This window comes from Rhea americana, unplaced genomic scaffold (assembly GCF_003343005.1).
Source record: "Rhea americana isolate MKP2758 unplaced genomic scaffold, rheAme1 scaffold_7, whole genome shotgun sequence".
Lineage (NCBI taxonomy): Eukaryota > Metazoa > Chordata > Aves > Rheiformes > Rheidae > Rhea > Rhea americana.
Window position 1 is genome coordinate 8986504 of NW_028186867.1, and position 22561 is coordinate 9009064.

Consider the following 22561-nt stretch of genomic DNA (forward strand, 5'->3'; position numbering starts at 1 on the left):
AAAAAAAAAAAAAAAAAAAAAAAAAAAACTTAACTAGTTCCTTTAGAGTGTTGCTGTAAAACCATATAGTTGTTACTGAGGACTATTGACTGAAGGTAATTGCCCCCAAAAGCACAGATCTTGCTGTCTAAAAAGAAGCTGTTTTTAGCCTAGAAAAATAAGACTAAAACAAAATATATGAATAAAAAACAAACAACTCCCCCTCTAGCCTCAACAGATCTCCACTCATCTTGATATCAAATTAATTTGAAAGCATGCATTATTCAGCTGGATACTGATGAATCAGAGTAATGCTTKCTCTGAAATATATGTTGTCCTCCAAGAATAAAACAAATATAATTATCCTTTTGACTTACAAATTATGCAGCTCTAGGAGTTTTGGAGGCATGTATCTCATATTTTCTAAAGAATGAGCTGAATGCAGACCTTAGCTTCTTGAGCTAAAGGATTAGCTGTAATATCTGTTGCAAGARTGGACTGTTATCCTCTATACAACAGCCACTAAAGGAAGATACATAACAGACRGATTCTGCATTGAGTGAATAGTCTGAGCTGAGCTGCAGCCAGAATTGCTAAGCAGTTAGATTTGGCAGATTATTTCTAAGTGACAATATGGCTAATTAWCTGAGGACAGGTCTACACTAAAAGGGCTTTTGCACATACAGCTATRCTGATATGTTACACTGGAAGAGCTCCCTTATTTTGAATGAAGTTAAGGGACTTCCTTCCTCCTGGGGATTTTAGACACAAAGACTTGAATAGCACAGAATTTCCTTACCTGACAGCCTGCCACTGTCTTTATGASTTTCTTCTGCAGTCTGATTTTCTTGTGAAATGGCTCTCTGAGGATGGATGGGGAGATGGACGGGGAACGGTGTGAAACTGGAGGGGGGAAACCCTGTAAAGTGATGTCCAATTCCCTTCAATCCAGTGTAATTTCGAACCTGGGACGCTGAACATGCTGTGGTCTCAGGAGGGACCCCACTTGCTTTATATTTATGAGCATTCAGTTTGTGGATTAACAATAAAATATGCCAGAAGCAGCAGGGTCTATGTGCCTGTGATCTGTTTCTGAGTTGCTACTGCACTGGGATGTTTTTTGAGACACAGTTTCCGTGGTCACTTAGGAGTGATGACATGCATTATTGATTTTGACAGTATGCTTTGGGAGCTGGAATAAAAAACCCTCGTATGAACTGTGCAACTTCAGCAGAGCAACAGGATCCCTGTTTCTATAAAGACAGTAWATGTATGAATGTATGAATTTTGATGGCCTTCTATGGCTGGTTCTTACCTTACTTTATAATTTTCTTTAACCTATCAAGGYTCCTGTTGCCACTGAAAAAATAATATCACATTGATTTTGTATTTGCTCTTCTTTCAACATGTATCTTCTCCTTTTTCCCATGCTTTTCTTTTCAAAAAAAGCCCACACTAGGAATGTTTCCATYGTCAGACATACAGCTTGCAAAAACCCTACAGACGTAGCTTGGATTTTAATGCCCTGGGATGACTACTTAAAATAATGCTAAAAGCTGCACGAGTTGCCTTTTGATTTATGGTGAATGAAATCCTGGCTCTGCTGGAGTGGCAAAGCTCCCTTTTACTTCCGTAAGGCTACAATTTATCCTTAGAGCATAAGCTTTCTTGAGCAGGAGCTAATTTTTATTATAGGTTTATGTAGCACTTAAAACAAAAGCCTGTTCCTGATGGGATCCACTAACCACTGCAAAAACAAATTCTAAKAATAAATTTAGCAGTAATTGAAAGCTCTCAAATGGAAGCAGCTGCATTTTTTTCTCTATTCAGTTGCTAGAATTTGGGGGTGCTAGCCTAAAAATCAAGCTAATACAGGAAGAGCCATGCTGTTGTGCTCCTGCTTATCTTAGTTCTTTTTTTTTTTTTTTATGCTTTAAAAGCTGCAACAACATTTTTAGATATCTAAATAATGGAGTTCTGAAGATCACGCTTAAAAATTTTCAGGATCCTTACATGCATTTTTCCATTGCCATTATGCTCAGATTCAGTGGAGCATTTCAGTGAGGACAGGTCAGCTCCTAGACTTGCTTATTGTATATACCTGCGCCCAGGGCTACTGATAACTGACACGTTCTGGCACAAGCCTGAAGTTAGGTCTGTAGCACTGCAGCCCCTGACCATGTCCTTTTAATAGTGCTGCACAGTAAAGAGATCTCTCAAGGAAAAGTCAGAATTATTTGGTGCAAAATGAAAGGCTGAACGCTTCTTTATTATTCGGGCTTTGGACATTGCAGAGTTTAGGCTCCAGCTGGCGGAAGCTAAGAGAGTGGTGATTTGTCGTGTTTCATGGCATTGCAGATGCTAAAAGTCAGCTATCAGATATTCTGAGGTGCTCTTTAGGTGGGTAACCAAACTGGGCAACCATCTGCAGAAACCAGCAAGATCCAGCYAGACCCAAATCCCAGCTCTGAGCATTTTTGGCACTCCAGCACCAAGACATGACAGATGTTGGGACTGTTTGAAGCCRTGTGAATAGACAAATACCTTTTCTTTTAGGGGCGTGACATTTAGGGACCTTAGCACAAAAAAAAAAAACAACCAACCAAACAAACAAAAAACCCCAAGTGGCACATGCCAGCTACTTTTTGTGGCATGGCCAACACGTTCCTAGTTTCAGGACTGGTTGGTACAGGGGGAGTCCCAGCATATCTTTTCTGAGAAGACAGCTTAGCCTAGGGGCTTGGGCACAAAATCAGCAAAATCCAAAGAGATTGGTGCAGATCTAGCATTTAGCATTTAAAAAAATCTGTCAGAAAGAAGAGCATAAATGTCCTCTGACACATACAAACATTTTGCCTGTGCAACTGCAGGGGCTGTGTAGTTTGACTTGTATGTCACAAAAACCACAAAAGATCTAAACAGTTGGATTTGTACAGTAGCTATTTAGTTTTTCATTTGCACATTCAACAATTCAATAGAAGGAAGAAACATCTTAGACAGTYGTTCACAAGTAACCCTGATTACCAGCCTACTGTGAGCTTGATGAAGTCCAGAAAATCCATCGCTGACTGGTGCTTTCCCTGTGTAAAATCGGATTTTTGTATTTTGCTAATCCCCGGTTACAATCTGTGTCCTGCTCTTTGTGATCCACCCTGCAATCAGAATCCAGCCAGCCCAGATGTAACCTGGGACATAAATATAAAATCTTGATGTTGGAAAACAAGTATTTATTAGCCTAAATCTTAGGATACAGGAGTGAGGTGATTACTGAGCACAAACTTTGGGATTTGTCTGAAGAGTCTGCTGTTTCCTTGGGCTGAGGAGTACAAGAAGCCTTCACGGGCAGAGCTACAAACGGGAAGTGGCCCGGAGCTGACACACTGGAGCCCTCACTGCCTCGGCTGGGTTGTTTTCTTGCTCGGAGGAGCAGGACGAGTTTGTAGGAGATGCCCCAAAACATCCTCTGGCTCTTTTTCTTGGCAATGATGAAGGCGAGAGGGGAGCTGCCATTCATTGCAGAAAACAATGCGGCTATGATGGTAAACTGGTAAGGAAAAAGTGTCTTTGCTCTTAAATGGGAGACGGACTGCTTGTCCTTTTTCTATTTGTGTGGCTGCTCTGACTTCTCTATGTGCTTCTTTTGACTTTAAGTATCTTTGCCTTAGCAAACTTGTTTAGCAGCTGTTTTATGGCTCCTAAAATAGGCAAATGGAAGGAATGAAGTTTATAGGAAGGAGCTGATGCTTTGGATTTGTTGATCTCCTGTGCTGCCTGAGTCAGGCTTTCCCTTACTTTGTCTAGTGCTTGGAGAATAAGCGGCAGGCACAGCTGTGTCCCCCTTCAGTGGCATGTTTGGATAGTTTGAGCAGAAAGCTTCGCACTCCTTTATGTTTCAGTCCTACTAACTTTGTGTGTGAATGTATATATACCTGTTTTCATGTCTCCAAAAAATTGCACAGACAATAGTAACAGGTTCCGTACTTCATCTACACCTTTTCCTCTATGATGCTGATTTAGGCTCAAAGGCTGTCATTTTTAATGAGGAATAGAGGGTATCTCAGGGAAGACTTTGGAGTGCTTTGCTAGCACTACTTTTTACAGGCTGCATTGTTCAAAGCTGGAAGATGCCCCCTTTCCCCTCCCCACACCCTGTGTAAGGAGCAGCGGTGGGATTCTCTCCTCGTTTTAAGGCAGGCTATTTTGTTTCCAGGCTGAGGAGCCCTTCTACTCTATGCCACTAATGCTCTCAGGACAAGYGTATTATGTAACCTGGTTAAGCCCCTGTTCTGCAGAGCCCACGTGACCCCAGGCCCAGCCTGGACCCCCCCTCTGCAGCTATGTGGAGTTCCCCACCAATGCGCGCAGAGGGCTGCCCTTGCGTGGGAGCCTTAAAAAGCAGGGAGGGAGGGCTCACGTGGGTGGCTGGGCTGGGATTAAAGCTTCTTTGCCTCCCTAATGCTGCCRCATCTGGCGCCTCCACTTCCAGTTACGGAGGAAACAGGAATCCTCGGAGTTAGCACTTTCTCTCCAGCCACAGGGTCCCCTAGACATGCTGCAGAGCCATGCAACAGCTGCCACCTTCCCTCCCCCCAAGCAGTTTCATCAAGMAAATCATTTTAAAGCTATGATTGAAACAGATCAAATGTGTGGGTGTTTTTTGTATCCGGGCAGAGAAGGGGTTCCTCCCATAGGGAAATAWGCCTGAAGTAGTGCTGGCAGCCTCAGCAAAGGTAGTTGCCAAGAAGGTGCATGTAACTTYTCCAGGGCTCCTACAATTGCAGGATCGTGGACGCATCCTCAGCAACAGCCCTGTGAAGTACCTAAGAGTCAGCAGACACCCTCTCAGTGCCTCTGCTAAATAGCCAGGGATCTGCACATATCTCTCTAAGTCCTACAGACACTTCCCCCTCTCCTTGCAAAATAAACACAGCCTGTAGATTTCTCATAATGCTTGTGCTTCCAGCAAGGATAGGATGGAAAGATTGTCCTACCTGTACTTGTACTTATGTTTTCAGTTCCTACAGTTTGTCCCATCAGGTGGTACTGGTTAAGTCGTGAACCATCTTCTGCCACCACCACAGATGTTGTGGTRCTGTTAGTCCACACATAGATCACTTCAGAATTAGGATAGGCATCTGTTGACAAGGGGGTAAAAAAGACGGTGATGAGTAAAACACTGTATAATATTTTAGTGGATCTTTAAATGATAAATAGTGGGGAGAGGGAAGAATGGAGGAGTGAAACTGGAGAAAAATAAATAAATATGATATAATCGTGTTCCCATATGCCCAGCTCAAACAATATTAAGTTGAAGCCTTCTAATGTAACAGATGTGTGGGATGATTTATCAAAGGCTGGAACACTAGAGGTATAAATATAATCCATCAGAGCCACTTGATTTGGGAAAGAGCAGCTCAGACCCATACTCACTTAGTTGGCAATTCTTAAATCCTAGCAAGCTGCAGAAGGTGTTTTGTTGAAGTCCCCCCTCAAARCTACTTAGTATCTTAGGTGCTTTGGATAATGATGACTTCTGTGTGCAAGGATGGACCTTCATGTGCATGGATGAATGGACTTAGGGGTTAGACTATAAAGGAAAACAGGAACTGAGGGTTGTGCATGTAARAGTGAATGGGTGGTTGTCTGGATATAGATGCACATCTAAAAAYGTGAATATGACAAGATTTTTCTCTAACAAGTCTTAGGAAATAAAGTTAGTGGCAGTACTGCTAGCTCATTCATTTCTCAATAACGTTGCTGTTACATTTAAAGCCCTAATACCTTGAGTAATGACACTATTACGAATAAAYCTCAGCTTTCTTTTAGAAAGACTATTAAAGTAGGTTTGGGTTTTTTTTAAAGCCTTCTCTGTGCAGAAAGTCTTAAAAAAATCCARGATCTGACTACATACTGAAATATATTTTATTTAATTTAAGCAGTTCTCATGGTTTTTGGAATATCCTGATTGCTGAATGCTTTCAAGTAGCATTAGTGCAGGAATGTTACAGTAGGCTGGAGTTCATTGTACTAAAATGTCTGAAATGCAGGCAAGGTTTACTTTCCAAATAAAAGGTGAAATGTAGATAGAGTTGGAAGGGCTCTGAAGCAGAATACTAATATCTAATCTTCTGCATTGTTTAACCTACAGCTTGGGAGTGTAGAACATTTTATTCTGGAAAAACTAACATCCGAGCCCAATGCAATCTGTGCAAAGGGCAACACGGTGGCTTTCTAGGCAGGAACTTGACAAGCAAGGGCAAACTACTAGCTTGAAGGATCATATGCACTGTCTCCAACAGACTGAAAGTTTTGTTTGCCAGAGCCAGTAAGCTGTCTTGGAAAGCTACAACTCCATGAAGGACTTAAAAACTTTCACAGACAGCAGTTCAGCATAAGCTTCTGAGTCACTGCAATGGCAAAAAAAACAAGCTAAAACAGCCTACAGATTCATACCACCATGAATGTCAAGCAGAAAATGGGAAGTGATCCTGATTCAAGTTCAGAGCACACCTAGAACAATGAGCTCCAGATCACTGGAGTACATAGCTGGGCAGCAAATAGTATTTTATGTTTTTCCTGTTCTTAGTCTTCCCTTGGCATCTGTGAGAAGCACTGCAGGAGATAGGATACCAGGCTAGATACACTTTGGCACCTTTGGTCTAGACTTTTATGGTTATTCTTACATTGTTGTCCACATCTCAGAAAAGATATGGAACTAATAAGGACAGAGAGAGTTCAAAAGAGGGTCAGAAGAATTTCCAGGGACTGGAAAACAAGTCTTATGATCTAAAGAGCTCAACTTGCTCTGCTCAGGGAGGTAAGAAGGCTCTCAAAGGATGACAGAAAAGTGTGGTGCATGCTTTGTGTTAATACGCTGGGAGAATACTAGTTCTAAAAGCAAAAACCCAAATTCAAAGTCACTGAAAAAACAGGTGAGATTGCTTAATGTTTATTCTAATGTAAGCAAGTGGACTTCTTTTGTTCTTTCTGAATCTAAATAATTAATTTGATGTTATTTATAATCATTTTCCTGACTTCCCAGTGAAAGGGGAAGCCTGATTAAATTATCTTTTCTCTTCTAAGATCATTCTACCAAAAAAGCAAGAAAAAAAAGGTAAGAGTTGAAACAGACAGCTAAAAATACAGAAAGGTATGATGCTACTAAGTGAGAAAATGACAGCAGACATTTATTTCTAGGGGACATTTGATAAATGGCTACAGGTTTTTATCATCTATAACAATGATGAAATAAAGTCATTTTTTCTCATATCTGTTTACTGGATGAGGATATCCATTTTCCTACATTCTGAAGTCCAACAAACACCACAATGAATAGAAAAACTGTAAAGATCTCCCTTGCTGTTCCCCCCACCCCTTCTACTATCTTCCTGCTCTCCTATGTCTGGCAAGGTAAGCATGAAATGGTCTTTCTTACCTCAGTGAACAGAGGATGGGAGCAATCACAGCCAAAGGGAGGAGGTACATTAAGAAAGTTTGACGAAGCAAAGCAGCCAGTTGGTAAGAACTAAAGGATCTCTGCCATTTGCTTTGGCATTGAGGAGTGCCATGTTTTCCCTTGGATAGTCACCCAGGAACTGGAAAAGCAACACTGGGACAACTGCCTGTGTCGATTTGTTGGCCTCGTTCAACTTTTTTTTTACTTTAGTCGTTCTTTATGGTAAGAGTTTTAAAAGGACAGAATCAGATATTCAAGCTGCCCTTTCAGGCTAATGAAAGGGTAAGTTGTAGGCAGGRAGTCTTATTCTCAAGGCATTTCTCCCACACCACAGGTGGCAGCCATACTTTCTTTCACCACCCCACCTCCCTGCCCCCATAACTGGAATAGACTCCTGGCAAAACTATAGTGTTTCTTGGCTTCTGAAGTAAAACCACAGAATCACAGAATGGGCAAGGTTCGAAGGGACCTCTGGAGATCATCTAGTCCAACCYCCCTGCTCAGCAGGGTCACCTAGAGCATGGTAGACAGGGTTGCATCCAGGYGGGCCTTGAAGATCTCCAGAGAAGGAGACTCCACCACCTCTCTGGGCAACCTGGTCCAGTGCTCTGTCACTCTCACAGCGAAGAAATCCCTCCTCACATTCAGGTGGAACTTCCTGTGGTTCAGTTTCTGCCCACTGCATAAAAAAACCCAAACACGGACAGCTGCATTCAAACTTCAAGTCCATGGGACTCAGATGTGTTTCCAGGACAGATCTTTTGAACTACCAACCATAAGAAATAAAAACAACACTGAGGTGTGGCCAGTAGGCTTTCATATCCTCATGACAGGACAGAAAATAGTTTGGGAATAAAAGAATCCTGAAAAAAACACCCTTCAAAATCTTTGATAAACCTCACAGGATGCCGTAAGATMTTTGGCCTACTTAACGTAGTGCCTGCATAACGAGATAATACCAACTTGTGAAATGTGGGATGTGTATACGAATGCATACGCTGCATGTTTGAGTTTGCATTCCATAATTAAAAAAAAAATCACACAAAACTCACAGTCCACGACCGGAATTTTTCTTTCAGAAATGTACTAGTTGGAGATTGAATTAATTTAAATTTAGAGTTCCTAAAGGAAAATGATTTTTAGTTTGTTTTCTATTTTACTTATTACAACTGCATAGCTATATTCTTAGACTTCATTGTCATATTTAGTACATGCCTCAGAATCATTGGACTGCCAAATCTTCAAGTGTTGCTAATCCCTATCAAAGCCTGTTGCTTGTCAATATGCACAAAATATCAGTTTACTGAGACATCTAATTATAATYTGAATATGCACTGAAATATCTATCTATCCATCTGTCTGTCTATATATCTGTTTGACTCACTTAAACTGTTTAATAACTCAAATAGATATCCAGGTTTACAATCTTTCAAAAACTTCAAAATTTTATTGCAGGCAATAAAATAGTGCTAAGTCATAAKGTATCAGCCTGAATTCTAAGAGTCAGGCTGGGTTTTTTCTGGTTTACTGGTTCTTCTGGTGAATACTTTTTACCTCATTAGAAAGCATCACTCAATCATTGTGCCTAGGCAACTGAGGCCAGATTTGAGCTCTGTAACTGGAATTTCTCATTAAATTCTATTGATAAGAAAGAATCAGTGTACAAAAGAGATCACTCTATAGGAAGAACAGGTGGAAAAGAGAGCTAGTAAAAGAACATGATTTTAACTGTAAAAACAAGATGTAGTACTAAATATGCATGGACGGGGTCTTGGGGAAAATAGTATTTTTATAATAATCAATTATGAAAGTAAAACTGTAATTTAAATACTTAGAGTAATGTATTCACAAATTCAATGACTAAGAGCCTAAAATGAAGACTTTGGAATAGTATGATGATGAATTTGCTGTTCTTTGGGAATCTGAAGTTCATGAAAATTTCTTTAGGGACCTGAAATCATCAGAATTAAGACTGATCATTTAAACTGGCATAAACTTACAGCAGCTTAATAAACAGCATGCATGACTTAAAATGTATGACACAGACAAAATGTTTAACATGTAAATACAAGGGATTGTAAATTAGAAAGCCCAGAATGAAGCATTTTTGGGATGGCATGGTGTCACCTAGGTGGGACAACAGAGGACAAGTGACAAAGAAAATGTTGTCATGAAATTAAAACGATTCTAGTAGAAAAGATAATAGGACCCCATGTGGCTGTGAAATGGGCAGTATGAAGTCCAGCCTTACTAAAATGATCATTTCTGTCCTTCCTGAAGTTATATTTTCCCTATTATTAGCTTCTGTATTCACATTTCACAGGGAATGGAATAGGATATTATGAAAAAAGTGTTAGGTCTCAAGAGACTTCATTACCAAGCAACACTAATATACTATAGTGATCATTCCTAAAAAAATAAAGTCCTAAGTCAGACAGAAATTACTGTGCTACAGAAAGCAATTCAGAAGTCATCTCAGTAAAACATGGGAATGGGAATGTGCTAGAAGCTCCTATAGCTCAGAAATGTAACAGAAGCACTGACTGTRTCCATGAGGTGGTAACACATACAGGACTGAAGATGCTTGCGAAATTCATTTTGAGACACATAATGTTATATATACATATACATGAGTGTATGTGTATACATATATGTATATATTTTAAGTTTCTTCAGTTTTTCCAAGCCAGTGACAATGGGAGGGTCTTGCTTAATTTTAGAAGTTCCAATTCATGGAGAAAATCTTTGAGTATGGCCTGACTTAGAACTAAAAACAGAAGGCAAATAAAAAAAAAGACCTCGTGATTTTGTTCAAAAGCAACTTTGTGATTTTGGAGGTGTGATTCATGATTAGCATAGGCAAGGCTGCTGACTGCTTTAATTTGGCTATTTGCAAGCTGGTAGACTAAATCACAGATCAGCAATGAATGTAATATGAATACTAATGAACAGTTGTATTGATAATTCATTCAGACACACTGCCTTGCCAGGATGCTACTACACCACTTAAGATTAATCCTGTACTAGGAGCTGTGCAGGGTGGCACAGAATTTCTCTCAAGGATCGCTGTGGCGACAGCAGGGCAATCTGAACACTGCCCCTTAAAGAGGTGTGCATATTTGCCACCACACAGGCAGCATCACTAATAACTTCACCTATTCACTACCCCATCTTGTACATCCACGGGGCAACACAGGAGCAATCCAAGTAGCGCATATATTCCCCAAGCACAGCAACTGCAACTGTGTCTCCTTGCTGTCTCTCCTCCAACTGTTTGGCCACTTGAAAATCCAGATTGTGATCAGGACCTGCTACGAAATCTGCCATAGAGGTACACAGACTAAAAACCATGCATGACATACTAGAGTTCTGCATCCTGGGATAACAGCTCCTCAGACTCCAATCCAAAAAAGAGAAGCATTACGCTGAGAACAGAAAGGTCACTCTCCTCAAATAGGAAGAACTTAAATTGCTGTTTCAGGATTGCATGTTTCTAGGACACATGACAATGCTCCAGGATAGGATAGCTGAAGAAACTCCTCAACGCAGAGTCTGAGATCTGGTACCGCGYGCACAGAAGCCGATGCAGGAAGGCACACTGAAAGGGGTGACTAGGCTGGGGCAAGTGCAGGGCCTCTACCCGTCCGGGTGCCATGCAGCACCCACAGCAGAGGGGAAGTCATCTCCCCAAAGTCCCTGCTCTCACTGAGAACTGACTTTAGGGAGCAGGTGATGGTTTCCTTGTTTGACCTTTCTTTTCAGCCTCCATCCCCTTTCTTTCTCTCACTGCAGTCAGCATTTATAACACAACTTCATCCTTTATTTTCAGATTTAGCAATAGCCGTCTTGATCTAGAACTAATCTGAGGACTGATTTTACCCCACATTTCATGGTGGCTATACAATTGCCCTGCATATGGAAGGAGTCAAAATCTGTTCTTCCAGCCTCTAATATTTTCTTTTTTTTTCTTTTTTTTTTCTGTCATGCTTGCTGTGTTATGGGTGATCTAAATATCTGTTGCAAGGCGACTGAAGCAACAGAGCAGAGGGACAGGCTGGGATGACATTTAAAAATACAAAATATMTTGGGACCTCCCTATCCCTGTGCTCGTCTTTATAGGCCAGGCATATGGTAATTCCAAATTTGTGGGCTAGGTTTACTGCTGAAGTAACATTTAATGAATTTTGAATTTAAAATCACTTTATTAGGTGGCTATATTAACTGCTTCATTAGTAAAAAGAGCATGGTCATGAAGAAGATGTTAGAGAYTTAATTTACTTTTTGCAAAGCAAATAAAAGTAGCCTCTGWAGTGTGACTGACACCATTATTCATGTTGCATATTATCTTGCTYTGTAAGTAATCTTGATTGTAGTGGTCTACTCATACTGCCACTTACYATCAGCAAAGCTACTATGATAAGCTCTCCAGCAGTATCCTTGAAGATGCTTCTGAGGAATGCTCAGTGAATTATAGAAAATAATCAATTTGATCTTGTTGTGAAGAGTTCTTTCACAAAATATGGTAATTTTAGCTAAATCTAACATCATAGAATAAAATTTTGACCTCACCAAAATCAACAGATGTTCTTCCCAACAACTTCAGTGGGGCCAGGAACTCACCCATTACAATTAGCATATCTAGCTTATCGTGGTTTATAAATCAGTATGGCCTGAACTCAGCCAAGAGTGATTGGGACTACTTGTGGCATTAAATATATGCCYTTGCTTCTGAAACCAGTCCCTTAATGAAGAAATTTACAATTCTCAGAAGTACTGCTACATTAATAACATTGTGTGGATGTATAATAAAGAGGTTTGTAAAGGCAGTAGGCTGAAATGTTATTATTCAAACTGTGTAATACTGCTAGGAAATCACAACCATTAGAACTTATTCCCAATGCCCAAGTTACAGTCATCTAAAACTCAGAAGTGGGAAATCTCCAGACACTCATGGTTAGAAAACAGATCTTCYGATTCCCATTCTCAGCTGCTAGCCCAAAAGCTCAGCTAGTTTAACTGAGTTTTCCCAAATACAGAGTGCCTGTCCTTTAGAAAGTATGTCATTGTTTTATATACTGTGACATACTGCAGCATGACTGAAAATGTCAGGCACTCTTGGCTACTGAAACAGCACACAAAAGTCTTAAAACTATGTCTGTTCCAGAGGTCTTCAGAAGGAAATGCAAAATGAAGAGCATCTGCAGTCCCAAGAATGGGTGCTGGCCTAGAAACCAAGAAGTATGGTTTGTTTTCCTGCTTCTGGCACTAAGACGAAATTTTGGAAGAAACTCCAACTTTTTAAGTTTCTGACTATACATTTCTGCTGTGGGTCAGCATGTGACCCATAACTGTACTATAACGTATTTAAGAGAATAGGGTTACTCCAGGAGATCATAGATCTTGTTTGCCACATGAGGGCTGCCACAGACTCACTCTTCCTTTTCCTTCAATTCACCTTTCTCTTGTGTATCACCAAGGCCCTTTCATTTCCCTTCATAATGAACACAAAAGAAGCAGTTTGCTAATGGGTTACAAAGCCTCCTGAGGCCATCAATTCAAACTGCCCTACCTTAGTGATGGACAAAAGCTATTTCCATCAGGAGCCCCTCTAAAGTGAGTTGTTGACTCCAGCCTCCAGTTGCTTATCAAGTAGCTGCCATTTCAGATGCCGCCTGTGGCAGAAGCTAAATGAATCTCCCTCTTTGGAAAATATCCCTTGGAGGTGCAGAGACCCAGGCCCAAAGGTGCTTACTGATTTTATCTTTTCTGTACACAAGTGAAACATTTCCTTATCTACAGCCATCTACTGACCCATTTTAGTCATCTGCTTTAGAAGGAGATTAAACTGAGCTTAAAAATATCTACTTCTCTCCYCTGACTATAAGAGGGTGAGAGTGATTAGCCTAGCTGTATATATTTACACTGGAGAAATATAAATAGGTAAGAAAAATCCCATCTTTGCTGACAGATTTACTACTGGGATGTTTACAGTAAAATCAGTAGCTGCTATCACAGGCTGGACATGAGCAGTTTTTCAGTGAAAATGATGTGGGAACAGGGAAAAAAAAGAAGGTCCTTCAGGCTTGCCTTCTTCCCATTCCTTCTTCCCTTGCATTTCTTCACTGAGGACAACAAAAWAAAGGTTGTTTCTTTTGAAGAAATATGCTGAGCTAGAACTGCAGCATGTACTGAACTAAAATCTTGGGCTAACCTGTCTTTCTGTATTGGAGATAGAGTTGATAAGGGATCTAGCGATTTAAAGGAAGAATTCCCTGGCTGATGACAGAGCTGTCATGAAGGTGCTGCCAGCTGGAAACTGAAATCAAAGCATCTTGCAGCATTTTCTTCAAAATTGTAGGCAAGTCATTTTGTCATTAATGTACAGTAGTAGCACTAGGAGGCTCTAATTGAACCTAGGGACTCATAATGACAGATGCAAGAAAAGCAGCTAATGAACCACTCTGTCTTTGCTCAATGAGACTGCAATTGCTCTTTGCCTCCTTTATCCTCACCTGCAAAATGTAGGCTGCAGAGTCCTACCTCCCTCACATCACGATCATGAGAATGACTGCAGAAACATTTTTGAAATGCTTACAAGCCATGGAAATAGCCACCTTAGAAAATAACAGCCATTAAATACATGACTTGGAAAGCAACAGAGCAGTATTTACCTATTTGTCTCATTTGCAAATAATATCCCATTTATCTACGGGATAAACCAGTGATCCATGGCTGGCCTTCAACTGGTTTTTGGGCATTAGGGGCTCAGCTATGTCTTCGCAGTTTTGCAAAGGGTTATTTGAAGGCTATATATGCCTWAAGCACATTAAACACAGAGTATCTGTACATTGCTTTCAACAGCTGATAACTCAAATTGAGCCACCGTTTTCCTGTAATCAGGCAGTTCTGTGACCTTTAAATTTAGGCTGAAATCTCCAGTAGGGGCAAGACATGATGATGTTTTATCAAACACCTGGCTATCCAGACTACTCTGCCACAATGGTGTCTTGAGCTCTTCTACATGAGACAAGAAATTTTGTTGAGTATCTCCACACCAGCTCTGTCCCTTACCTGCAATTTTGTTTCCTTCAGCTTGAAAATGCTGCCTGTCAAGCTTTTCCCCTCAAAAAGCCTGAGGAGTGCAGGCCAACACTCAATGAGGAGGCTGCTCGTGAGGAACAAGCATGCAGCTTGCAGGCTTTCAGCGATCGCCTTTCAGCAGCCTCTCTGCAACTGGTATAAAAGATGCTGCCCGAGTCCCCAGCAAGAGCTCCCTACAAATATAAAAAAATGGTGTCATTAACCATGATCTTGCCTGCACAGTGGCTGCACTGGGCTGGTAGGCAGCCAAATCCACAGCCGCTGCACTTCAGCAGAACTTGCAGCCTGCAGTTATCGCCGACTGTGAGCTGGACGCAGGAGACAACAGCTTTTTCAGCTCCCGTGGTAAATGCCCTGTGCTAACCACTGTTCTGTATGACCTTCCCTTTTAACTCTATTATGGACCTCCAGGGAAAAAAAAAGTCACTGACTTCTGAACAGAGAATCACAAAAAGAATCAAGTGACTGATCCAAAAATGGGTTGTACTTCACAGGAAAATAATCATGCCTAGAGGACTGGAGAGTAGCAAATGCCATGTTTTAAATGTATTTTTAAAATTCTCTAGGTGGGATCATTTATAGATGACAAACTCTTTGAAAAGTTAATTAAAGGCAGTGACTGCAAGCAATTAGGATGAAACCAGTTGAGTCTCTCCAAAGAAAGGTTACACCATGCCAATCTCTTGTAGAAAGGTCTGACTATGTYGTAGTTACAGGTGAAGAAAAACTGACTGTCCTGACAATTTTGGGGGGCTCAGATCTTTTTACTTTTGTCACAATAAAAGATATCATTCATATGGGAAACCCACTAAATGAGAAAGTGGTTAGGGCCATGCTTGTTTTTAAATTCTGATCAAAAGTAGGATCTCATAATGATGGGACTATGAACCATGCAGTCCAGGCCCAGAAGCCTATTTTTTAAATTCTAAGCAGATTTCTACAAAGAAAAGTTCCTTAGATCTCCGAAATACCCAAATATGACAGTATTTTCTTTTATGCATCACATCCCCTGAATCTCCTGCCCTTTGGAGCTCCAGATTACATTGCTCCATGTCGGCTTTGGGATTGAACACAAGAATGAAGATGCTGACAGCACTACCTGCTCAAAACTAGATGAAAAAGGTTTCTATATTCCTACCGAACTATATTTGAAATGAGTACAGTTTATGTTGTGAGAACACATAACTGTTTATTGGTATAACCTACTCCACCAGATGTAGGAAGAACAACACAGCTCAAATGAGATGCTTGCAGAAATGATATAGTTGTCTCTGCATTGAAAAGCTTTACTGATTTAATATATTAAGATTCCTTTTAAAAAAGAACACTTCCACATGAAAGAACTAAAATAGTACCTAGACCAGATATAAYAGCTTACCACCAATATATGCAACACCTAATTAATCCACAGCAGAGACTGGTTCCTCTGACCAAGTACCACATCTATTTCTGTCCTAGCAACGTAGAGAAAAAGGGACTTTGAAGTTCCTCTAACCAAGGTACAATATACTTACCCAAATCTGAGCTAGTATCATAGAGAAATAGGGACTTCTAAATTATGACTCATCTCATCCTTAGGCAGTCATTAGAAACAGGTTTAYTGAATTGCACTACAGAAATACTTATTTAAGAGCTACTTAATCAGTGATCACAAAGGGAGTCTAGACAACTCATTCAGATATAGCTGTCTAAAATTGTCAGAGACCCATCCCGTCTGTTACCCAAGGCTCTGCTATCAATGCAAGGCTTTTAATATGGGCCCAGATAATTCTGTTCAYTCTGCAGCAGAATATTTCCATGTCTCAGAACAGACAAGAGTCACAGTAGATTTCTGGAAGTCTAATGGAGCCTAGTGGCTCTACTGAATCCCTATGTTTTGTGACTATTCCTTCAGGAATCTGAGAATTAAGAACTTCTGAACTAACAGAATGAATTCTTTAAACAGTACAGGCCCACAACTAATCATGTGTTCACAATTTCAAGGAAACTAGAGGTGATTCACATCTTCTCATCTGATTTTAAAGGGCGTCTAGAAAATTAGTTCAGATTAAGTGTCTACACTTCACAAAGCTGAATTTAAGTAAAACTATACCCTGGTTCAAGGTAGTTGTTTAGACCTCTGTCTTGTCATGAACACCTCTTTCAGCATGTCTGGAGGTTCAGTTAAAGTTTAGAGGAGAAGAACTCCAACTAAAGTGGTGGTTGGTAACTGGTGGTGGCACGTGGTAGAAGGAGGGAGCAGGGAGTAATATTAAGCGTCTTAGAAATACTGAATTCCAGTATTCAACTAGCTTCACCTAATTTTAGTCAATTAGGTGTCTAATACAATGGAAGTGTTTAAGTAAGCAGTGATAAACCTAAAGAAAATGTAAAAGAAGACTTGACACGCACAAGTAACATGCCTCTGTTGGCTTCAAGAAAAGCTTCTAATGTGCTGCATGAAGGGCAAATTTATAATTTCCATATAAGTGGRCTTTTCTATAAATCACAAAATCTCAACCTAGTCTTAAACTTGGCTGCTCTTAGCATTTCACTTAGAACTTCCCTGTCTCTCTCCATAGGCCCTTACAAAGAAGTAACATGCTAAATGGGAATTTGGGTCTGTTTGGAAGGATTCTGTTTCGAAGTTCTCCCACCCGACATGCAGCACTCAATGCAACTACTGGCTGGTGCTAGTAGGAGGTACACAGTGTCAGGAAACCCTCTATAGCTGCCTTCCTGTCAGTGATATCACAACTATTTCTGAGCATTATAGAAAAACTTAATCAGAAGAATTTTCTTAAAAAAAATTTTGGAAAGTTTCTCAACTATASGTATGTGGAAAGTGTAAAAACTGAGTGTCGTAATATGACTACTTGACTGTTGCAATGAAATCCTGAGATACTGGTGAAATTACTGTCTCTTCATTACTCTGACATCACAGACCTTCTCAGAGGAAAATAAGTTGAGCATGCTTTCTGCTACAGAAATAACCTCTGCACTTGCCTTAATCAAAGACAACAGAAGGATACCATGACTCACTTTGCCCTGGTAAAGAGGGAGTTTACATAAACCACATTAACTAATCTYTTCATACACTACTGATTTTACTTAGCACTGTTTTCTTACAATCTACAAACTCCCTATTTGATCTACAATGATCAGCCTTTTCCACCTCCACRGCCAAATGAAATTCATCAGGAATAGAAGCTAGGCCTCTTTTCCCAAAGCATCACTGGTGAGCTAGGAGACCTCATTATTTTCAAAATATTCAATGGAATCTCCACTTACTCCAAAACCAGGAGCATTTTTTGTGGTTGAGCAACCGCAGGGCAGCAGATTCGTGCATTCATCTATTCCACAATAAAAGATCTGAAAAAAATACCTATACTCAGTCACTGTGCCTTCAAAAGACAGTTGTGATAAACCTTACAGTATTTGACACTATCAAAGTATTGGTTAACATTCCCTAATAGCAATTAACTCATTCATGTTCAGGGCAACCCTCTGAGCTACATAAAACTGATATAATTAACACAGGAGCAAAATGAGATTTAGGAGTTAAGTCAGTTGCCTGGGCATAGGCCTTCACRGTCTAGTGGATTAGACATCTGTCCCTCCAACCAAAGAAGTTGAGTTTAATCCTTTTTCTGACATTGATTTGCTGTGTGACCTTACGAAAAGTCAATTAACTTCTCTGCCTCAGCTGCCCTGGAGATAATGATGCTTACCTACCTAGTGACACATAGGTGTTTGGAGGCTGTGCTAAATGATACATTTAATGTACTMTTAAGGCCTAGTGGTGGACGAGGTGAGACACTAAAGCTTCCTAGCTTTAATGTTCTTGCTGTCGTATCTAATTCCTCCTCCCAAAACTAAAAATAACTTGGGGGCAAGGAGGAATTTCTTTAGGCTAAGACACAGCTTGTGAAACTCTAGGTGGCTTTAGGAAATTTTGTCAGATCCTGTTTGATCCGCAAACTTATTTAGAATATAGTTCAGTACTAGAATTGCAACAGAAAGTTTATTTTTAACTCAGCCATGGAAGAAACTAACATCCTTCCCATCCTACCGTGATGTAATGAACAGACTGCCAGGGCCATATTTACTGAGCACCTACAACTCAAGCAGCGCCAAGCCTGTGGCAGAGCTCACCCCCAAGAGGCTCGTCCCATGGACCATCCCCAGTCCTCCCGTAACTCTAGCTAAGATTTCTGCAGGTAGCCTTACCCATAAGCAGGATGCAAGCCTGGAGGGCCAGTACACATACCAGCGCTATCTGAGAGAGACCAACCTGACCACACCAAAGGGTATGCCTTGTTATCTAAGAGCACGAGGACATTGTACTTAAGAGGCAGAGAACTAAAATCTCCTCTGTACAGTTTATTAGAAGCTGGCCTTGAACTTTCAGCCTGTAGCCAACACGACAAGCCGTAGGGCATTTAGAGGCGTTACTTCTGTAGTCAGTATTTGAACTGCCTTGCAGATATCGAGGCTGGTGGTGCTTGTATGTTATATTATGTCCCTTTCCCCACATTCTACCTTGCTTTGGATTATTTCTACTAAATATTCTGTTGCTATTTATAGTGTTGCCTAGGCCCATAAAAACTCCTAGAATTCTAATATAGCAAGAAGTTGGTCAAATGGAACACAAGAAATCAACATTTACCTTTATTTCTGTGACCAAGATCAACATTCCTTCTCTTTAATATATTGAAGGAAATTTCGAGTTTTTTCCCTTTTTTTTTTCCTTTTTTTTTTTTTTGCTTGTTGAAATACAGTGACCGAAGTGGGCATTAATGCAGCAAGAAAAATAATAACCGGCTACTGTCTCTGATGATGTACACATGGTGCCTGCAATCCATCCTCTTGCTTGTCTGTCCCTGTGCTGGCTGCTTTGTTGTGCTGTCCTGCTCTCTCCACCCACTGACCAGCTAGCATTTGTCTCTTCTCCGCTCTAGCTGCTCTGTTGATAATGTGTTTAACATTTACTCTGATGTTATTCCTTGAGGCTTTTCAAAATCCTTCTTGGAAAGAACACCATTAAAAATAAACCCTTCGGGGAAAGGGAGTAAACCAAAAGCAGAAGGGGCATGTGCTTSTACACAATATACTCACCACGACACCCTTGTAAGCTTTGTCTTGCTGCAAGTGTGAAAATAACTTAATACAAACCCATATTGCTGTAAATAGGGAATAAATATTGCATTCTCCTAAAATGCAGCTGGGCTAACTCAATAAACCCTGACTTGTTGGCTGTTTGTGCAAACATCCATCTGCATACTAAACCACAGTAAAGCCCTAACGAGCTGTCAGGTGAACAGTAAAGACATGTACAAGGCTGAAAGATTGTCTTTAACTTGTCTGTGTGTATTTACTTCCTGCATATCAAACAGCGAACAGTAGCATAGGCCAAGTGGCCCATGTCTAGACACTCTGGAAGAACTTAAAGATGACTTGCAGTAGCTCAGGAAATACACTGCAGGACTGTGTACTGTGTGGCAAGTAGAAAGAATGAAAACAGCATTCAGCCTTCACGTACCTGAAATGTGACTTTCTGGTATTTAAAATCAAATGTGAATGGTTTAAAAACASCTATGTGCTAAATGTCATCTACTCTACACATCTGGCACAAGCAAAACATATATTTGCATTTAGACAATGTTTTGATTTTTTTAATGTTGTTGAAGATGGCACTTCATTCCAAACATTTGTTAGCTTACCTAGTCATGTTATCCACAGCATTTGTGTGTTTCAGGTTTTTTTTTTTTTCTTAACGTTTTAGAGTTTGAACCTATATGATATTGTCCCAAATTTGGTAATACACTGAAGCATTCATTTAACTTTAAGCTTGAGCTTCAAAGCTCTGCTGAATCAGTCTTTGTTTAAATCTATATCCTTTAGTTTTAAATTGCATATCTTGCAAGATCTAATAAAACTACCAAACATCCAGATCTATATTCTGAGCTAATGATAAATAAGATGGGACTTTGACTTTATCTATCAGTACAGTAAAGAACAAGCAATACCAACAAGAATAGCTTATTTTTCTTTCTTTCTTTTCCAGTAGATTTTGTTTAGCCCTATGTCCAGACATTCACACTTTCCTATGAGGTATCTTTTCATTTTTTAAGTTAGGAATGAAATGTATGGTTTGACTATAATTTTTTAAGTTGCATGTAAGACAGCACTGACCGTCAGATTCATATTGAGTTTGCAGCAAATTAATGTTGCTGAAGTAAATGAACACACATCAACCTACAGTGACCTTGTAAAATACTGGTGGCTATATTGTAAAATACTGGTGGGTCTATCTGGAATGTACGAGGGAAGGCAAATCTGTTCATTTTAAGTTTGGTAATTTGGTAATCGTTACTGTAAACAGTGTTCTTACTTCTTAGGATGATCACTAGAAGACAATGCATAGCCAGTATTAGACCAGTGCAGATACAGAGATAAAGGCAAAGCTTAATCTTGGTAGGATTAGTGCATATAAATTGATACGCTTGAAAAAACAATGGAAAATACTGCAGTTAGGTTTCTTCAGGGACTAGCAAAATGCCTTGGCTGGAAATTTCCAAGTCTTTATAAACTCTGATTGCACCTGGAACCTCTGTTTTGATTACTGAAATGAAAAATGTCTACTGTAGTAGCCTCATCTGTACTTTAATTAAAAGCTTTGTGTTTAAATATAACCACCTAATCCYCTAAGGTTATTTTTAAAGTAGGCTTCTAGCAAGGCAGCAGTATGGTGGATTAGAGGAAAAATCATCATTCAGCATACAGTTTTGAATAATGTGTGCATATATATAAATACATGTATACACAAAATCATGTAACAAGATAACAGGACTGGATTTATTAAATCCAAATGGAAAGATATTTCCTCTTCTAATATTCTAGATCTCTTTTAATATATGTGATGCAAATATTGCACTGCAATCTGATTCATGTAAATACTACGATAGGACAAACAGTCTGCTATTTCCCAAYGAAAGCTCCATTTTTCCACAAATGTAAAACCTACAGTCATGAACTTAGCTATCTGCATATGTACTGCTTCATCTAACACTGACTGTTACACTTGATATGGGTATATATCACTCATCAGCTCACAGTTTATCAAGGAGCATGAGAACATGACATGAAAAGTAGTTCTGGTAGATATGGAGCACAACCATGGAAAACTAGTAGCAAGGATGGCAGCCTGGGGGTGTGAATGAGCAGTCTTAAAAAAGCAGGGGTGGGGAAACGGTGAAAGAATCATACAAAACATAGCTGAACAGGAAAAGCCAGATACCAATGAATTTTTTTCTGGTTCTTATTTGAGAGAAGAACTTACAGCTTCCAAATTTTAACGGGCAAGCGTGTGCATCCATGGGGAAATCTTCAAGCTGCATGGGACATTCAGCAGAGATGGTCAATCTGTAGGGGAGTGAAAAAAAAAAAAAAAAAAAAAAAAACAAACAGAAAATCCACCATTTTATTCAGCTCCTTCTCTTTAGGCCTCCTGCTGTAATACACGAGTGCTGACACAAGCAAGCTTTTCCCGAAGGCTCCTCTTGCCTGCTGAAACCACAGCAGTCACTGTCAAAACAAATGTGAGATTAAACCAAGTGGACCACTGCATATGTTAGCCATACAAACTGATTTTATTTATGTAAGTTGTTTTAGTAATATCATTCTCTCTTATCTGTACGTGAAAGAACTTCTGTGCTGGAGGTTCTGCCCCATACCTTATTCTTATCTGTTTTCTGTAGAACTGCAACTGAACTAGGAATATGACTMACGAGTTAAGCCATGTTACAGTCACAGAGAAGCACTGACTATTCCTGTCTTAGACACTGAAAAGGGACTTACGGAATAGTGGATATATGGAATAGGGAATGTATCTCTAGCAGACATATGGAAAGGAGAATCTCTTACAGAAAACAAATATATCCCATGGATGTTCTGTGTAATTGGCCAATTGAGCTGAACACAAAGAAAAGTCTGAAGTAAATATCTGACCAGTACAATACACCCATACTTTAGAACAAAAGCGTA

The 22561-nt window shown here is 39.9% G+C and overlaps 1 protein-coding gene across 2 annotated transcripts in view; it reads right to left on the reverse strand.

The window, feature by feature from the left end:
* Nucleotides 1–22561, reverse strand: part of GABRA5 (gamma-aminobutyric acid type A receptor subunit alpha5) — a 53199-nt gene that overhangs the window by 3878 nt on the left and 26760 nt on the right. For both annotated transcript variants that reach the window (XM_085321566.1, XM_085321567.1), the window contains exons 5-6: nucleotides 21858–21940; nucleotides 4971–5114 (exon numbers count right to left, since the gene is read on the reverse strand). In XM_085321566.1, coding sequence (XP_085177692.1) covers nucleotides 4971–5114; nucleotides 21858–21940 — 227 coding nt within the window. The remainder of the gene's footprint in view (nucleotides 1–4970; nucleotides 5115–21857; nucleotides 21941–22561) is intronic.